This window comes from Pecten maximus, unplaced genomic scaffold, assembly GCF_902652985.1.
Source record: "Pecten maximus unplaced genomic scaffold, xPecMax1.1, whole genome shotgun sequence".
Lineage (NCBI taxonomy): Eukaryota > Metazoa > Mollusca > Bivalvia > Pectinida > Pectinidae > Pecten > Pecten maximus.
This window is the reverse complement of record NW_022983050.1, coordinates 29,162-35,161: the sequence shown is the minus strand read 5'-3', so window position 1 is coordinate 35,161 and position 6,000 is coordinate 29,162. Positions and strand designations below refer to the sequence as shown.

The following is a 6,000-nucleotide window of genomic DNA, read 5'->3' as shown; positions in this document are numbered from 1 at the left end:
TACAGGTATAAGTCACCAGACGTAATGTTACAGGTATAAGTCACCAGACGTAATGTTACAGGTATAAGTCACCAGACGTAATGTTACAGGTAAATGTTACAGGTAAATGTTACAGGTATACGTCACCAGACGTAATGTTACAGGTAAATGTTACAGGTATAAGTCACCAGACGTAATGTTACAGGTATAAGTCACCAGACGTAATGTTACAGGTATAAGTCACCAGACGTAATGTTACAGGTATAAGTCACCAGACGTAATGTTACAGGTAAATGTTACAGGTATAAGTCACCAGACGTAATGTTACAGGTAAATGTTACAGGTATAAGTCACCAGACGTAATGTTACAGGTAAACGTTACAAGTATAAGTCACCAGACGTAATGTTACAGGTATAAGTCACCAGACGTAATGTTACAGGTATAAGTCACCAGACGTAATGTTACAGGTATAAGTCACCAGACGTAATGTTACAGGTAAATGTTACAGGTATAAGTCACCAGACGTAATGTTACAGGTATAAGTCACCAGACGTAATGTTACAGGTATAAGTCACCAGACGTAATGTTACAGGTAAATGTTACAGGTATAAGTCACCAGACGTAATGTTACAGGTATACGTCACCAGACGTAATGTTACAGGTAAATGTTACAGGTATAAGTCACCAGACGTAATGTTACAGGTATAAGTCACCAGACGTAATGTTACAGGTATAAGTCACCAGACGTAATGTTACAGGTAAATGTTACAGGTATAAATCACCAGACGTAATGTTACAGGTATAAGTCACCAGACGTAATGTTACAGGTATAAGTCACCAGACGTAATGTTACAGGTATAAGTCACCAGACGTAATGTTACAGGTATAAGTCACCAGACGTAATGTTACAGGTATAAGTCACCAGACGTAATGTTACAGGTATAAGTCACCAGACGTAATGTTACAGGAAAATGTTACAGGTATAAGTCACCAGACGTAATGGTGCAGGTAAATGTTCAAGGTATCAGTCACCAGACGTAATGTTACAGGTAAATGTTACAGGTATAAGTCACCTGACGTAATGTTACAGGTATAAGTCACCAGACGTAATGTTACAGGTATAAGTCACCAGACGTAATGTTACAGGTATAAGTCACCAGACGTAATATTACAGGTAAATGTTCCAGGTATCAGTCACCAGACGTAATGTTCCAGGTAAATGTTACAGGTATAAGTCACCAGACGTAATGTTACAGGTATAAGTCACCAGACGTAATGTTACAGGTATAAGTCACCAGACGTAATGTTACAGTTACAAGTCACCAGACGTAATGTTACAGGTAAATGTTACAGGTATAAGTCACCAGACGTAATGTTACAGGTATAAGTCACCAGACGTAATGTTACAGGTAAATGTTACAGGTATAAGTCACCAGACGTAATGTTACAGTTATAAGTCACCAGACGTAATGTTACAGGTATAAGTCACCAGACGCAATGTTACAGGTATAAGTCACCAGACGTAATGTTACAGGTAAATGTTACAGGTATAAGTCACCAGACGTAATGTTACAGGTATAAGTCACCAGACGTAATGTTACAGGTATAAGTCACCAGACGTAATGTTACAGGTATAAGTCACCAGACGTAATGTTACAGGTAAATTGTACAGGTATAAGTCACCAGGCGTAATGTTACAGGTATAAGTCACCAGACGTAATATTACAGATATAAGTCACCAGACGTAATGTTACAGGTATAATCAATGGAAACAATGTTTTGGTAACTTTTTGCGTTGAAGACGTATGGTCCGATTAATGTGTACGGTATAGAGGTTACAACACGCCACGACTCCCCGGTTATAGAGTTTTTGGCTGGGTTCCTTTATCAATACAAGATTTTGATTCATTCGTCCGTGCTGTTTAGGGTAAGGTGCATCTTGATGGACGGCCAGCAATGTGTTTGTTACATCGATCACATGGTAGCCCATTCTCCGAGCGTCCCAAACCAACCAATTATCATATAACTTCTGTCCGACTTGAACGCCGGGTATGTGTCTCCAGTGGTAGTTAGGAGACGTTATAAAGTAATCAATGCCGCGCGTGGCCTCCATAAGCTTTCCCCGTTTTGAAGCCTTGGTTATATTCCTCCACGAGCTTGCTTCCTCGCGCGTGATGTTCGGGGTGTTCATGCGGCGTCCAACAACCAAGAAAGTTTTCTTAAATAATACAGGCGAGCTGACAACAGCGCGCAAACTTTCCACGAGAGAATCCGTGAAGAGTAAGTCTGCATTGGCAAATCCATATAGTTGTGAATGTGGTTGTAGCTGAATTGCTTCCAGAAACATGTGTTTGAGAATAGGGTGACCTTTGACTTGATGTTTAACTGGCAACACCGTCCAGCCTAACTGTTTATACTTGTCCCGGAATGTGATCATTAGTGAACACTATGATCGTTACGTGAGGCAGTAGTCTCGGCCAGTTACGTAAGGTATTGTTGTATACGTCATATATCTCTGGGAATGTCTTCCAAGTTGTAAACAGTGTGATCAGAGCTGGATGTTTTCTGACTTTAAGATACTGTGCGGTTAAGGAGGTATGGCTAGACTCACGCGATACGTATCCCTTATTGAGGAATAACAATAATATTGCACATCCCGTTAAAGTGACACCAACCTTCACCTTTCTTGAGATATTCATTCCTGGAACCTGGAAACACAGATAAGTTTGTTTAAATGATTCCACACACATACGTAAAGGATATATCTATATAGCTACATGTATGTTCTATAAAGTAAATACCGAGAAATGGATAATTACTTTAGTCCTTCTGAGATCCGTCCATGATGTTAAGGACTAAACGTGTACAAATCTTCAGGGAAGTTATGGCAATTGGTCTGTACCTAGGTGATATAATTAATGGCATGAACACCATACTTAAAGCAATATCTTGGATATAGAATCATTTTATCAGATGAAAAGAAACTCGAGGATCTATTCTAATTCAACGCGACGAAAAGGATAAATGCAACCCCCGGGACTTGTATACCACCATCAGGGTAACGGCAACCTCCGGGACTTGTATACCACCATCAGGGTAACGGCAACCCCCGGGACTTGTATACAACCACCAGGTTACGGCAACCCCCGGGAGTAGTATACCACTATCAAGGTAACGGAAACCCCCGGGATTTGTATATCACCATCAAGGTAACGGCAACACCCGGGACTTGTATACCACCACCAGGGTAACGCCCTCTCCCTCTACCTCTACTAACGATCCCTTACCAATATTTAGTACTTACCTCTGGTTCCGGGAGATACCCAGGTCTGGTTAATCAATGGTCGAAGGTATGTCGTGTGTAAACAAGATACTAAAGCTATAACTGTTTACTCCTCTGGCGGAACAGTGGTAGCAAGACTCCACTTTCTGCTATGTGACCGGATTTCGATTCCCCGATCAAACAAAAAAAACCGTTTTCTCTAGGTAGTCCGATATCCTTCCACGTTTAGAGCCATCACGCGCTCAAATCCCGACCGGAAAGAGTGATTTAAAAAAATATTACGTTAATGTTGTAAAATAAGCAATTGTAGTCAGATAAAACATTGAAAATTCCGTTATATCATATCGAAGTGAGCTTTGTAGACACGATGACACAAGCTCAAGTTTAAAATGGTGTTGTAGCTTGAGTGACCACAATATCACAGGTATTGCGGTCACTCAAGCTACAACACACATGACCTGTGGGTAAATACATTTAACAGTAAGTACAAGTGCTCTATACATATATATAGCTCCTTCAATTGTCTACGTTTTCAATCTAATTCACGTACCCCAGCCAGTATGAGGTATACATTATAGATTACTGGCGATGCTCGTTTTAGTTAACAGTCCTCCACAGACGCGTTACAGTGGGGTATACGTACACTGTAGCTAGCCCTGCTGTGTACGTAGATGTGGTGCCGAAAGTGAGGGAGGGGCTATAGGAAACAAAAAAAACATAAAAACAATGACAATCAATGATTAAGTTTTGTGTTGTTTTTGTTTTGTTGTTGAACATTATGTGTATGCACTTGCGTACCTGCGTATAGGAAGCTACGCCCCTGTCTTAGATACCCTGTCCCAGTGTAAATACACTGCGGTAATGTTGACTATGGTCATACAGTCTGATACAATAAAATAACAATAAATATGATGTTTATATAGTTATACTTATTTGCAGCAGTATATTTATTGAGTTAACTTTCTTTGTTTTCATGGTAAATACTCAAATGTCATTGGTCGAAAAATTCTTTTCATTCTTCTATGAAAGAAATTCCGAGAATGGCGCGAAAATGTGACGTCAGAATACGACATTTGACGTTGCGTATTGATTTGAGAAAAATAACCCCATTTAAAACCAGTAAAATTGTACATAAAACATGTTTTAAATTAGAAAATCATTTTCAAAAATTAATTATAAGCGTTGATGTCAATTATTTTTTAGTTTCATCGGGGTATGAAACAAATTTTGTTTGCAAACTTCTGTTAGAATCCGCTAGCGGATTCATACAGTTTGCAAACAAAATTTGTTTCATACCCCGATGAAACTAAAAAACATGACATCAATGCTTAAATAAACGAGAACACATTTGGGTGTAATTGGACACCAGTGCCTCATATATACATGTAGTACTCTAACACAAATCAAACATCCTTCATTGTCGCTTGTTGTTTTTTGTTTCCCCTAGTCATTTTATATAACTTGCATGCTGTGATATTACTCGCGTTTTTGTTATAAACTTTCTCTGTAGTTAACTTATGTTTATTCGTAGAAATAGCTCTTCAGAGCCAATGATCTTTGTTTAACATATACGACTTCAAATAAAACTTCTTTGATATTGTATCTTGTAACATCAAAAGTAGGACTTTTTCAAAACGACTACAAAACAGCAATTCACAAAATGTATCACATAACTGTATCGTAAGACCTAATGTGTAATAACAGTATTGCAAGAGAGATAACAAAACCACATGTATAAAATATTATATTTTATTATTGGTTTGGCTATTTGGTCACGGATATTATATTGTTATATAGTGGGCGCCGAAAACTGGCAGCCTTAAACAGAATCAAAATTAAACATTTATTCCAATTTCATCATAAGATCATAGTCATTAAGTTTACTTAATAAGCGGGCGGCGACAACTGGCAGCCCTCAATAAAATTCATCAATTAAATTGAAATAATGATCCATGCCATCAATCAATATTGTTCATATAATCAATCAATCAAGTCGATGAGTTCACACAACAATATTCACAGTATGGAGCCTATTGCTCCCAAAATTGCTTACCTCCATGTAGTCCCCGGCAAACGGTGGCCCTACTGTCGGTAATTGTAAGTCCCTAGTTTCCGCGTAGCCGCTATGGTCAGAAGGCATTGAAGTAAAACGACAATGCTTTCTGACCCCGTCAACCAAGTTGGGGAGCGGAAACGCCGAGACCAAACGAGCCCCTAAAGGGAAAAAATAAGATTGTAGTAAATCAACCCCCCAAATTTCTAAGATGGTGGAAAGAAGGACCCCCCCCCCCTTAAAAGATGACATTTTCCCAAAGTCATTCCCACCACAGTGTAACAAAATAGCCTTAGGAGGAGGGCCGATCCTGGCAAAAAGCAATAATTTCGGCCAAAGTTGTTCCAGCGTTAGGCCACTATAGCCCTGCCACCAAATGGTAATACCTAAACGGTCGAGCCCCAGATTGGACGACTTATTGCTGCCATCTGCGCTCTTTTTACCAGGAAAGATCCCGCAAACCAGACCACCATATAATTATCTTAAATCTTTTTGCTCATTAAAGTACATGCATAGCGAGTAACAGTACCTATATGGCATGCATTTATTTAGATAATGTTAGGATCGTCAATTCTAGTAGGGGTTAATTTTACCAAGTGTAGGAGTCTTATGTAAGACTTGAATGCATTAGAACTCCACCTACCAGCCTCTTGTATTTCAGCATCAGAGAGACCAGCGTCAGCA

General features: G+C 39.3%; 1 protein-coding gene across 1 annotated transcript; it reads right to left on the bottom strand.

The window, feature by feature from the left end:
* Positions 1–1,643: 1,643 nt before the first annotated feature.
* LOC117321370 lies at positions 1,644–2,408 on the bottom strand (the record flags this gene model as incomplete). The annotated part of the gene is made up of 1 exon (XM_033875814.1): positions 1,644–2,408. A coding segment is annotated over one exon (666 nt), but the record flags the coding sequence as incomplete, so codon positions are not given.
* Positions 2,409–6,000: the final 3,592 nt, after the last annotated feature.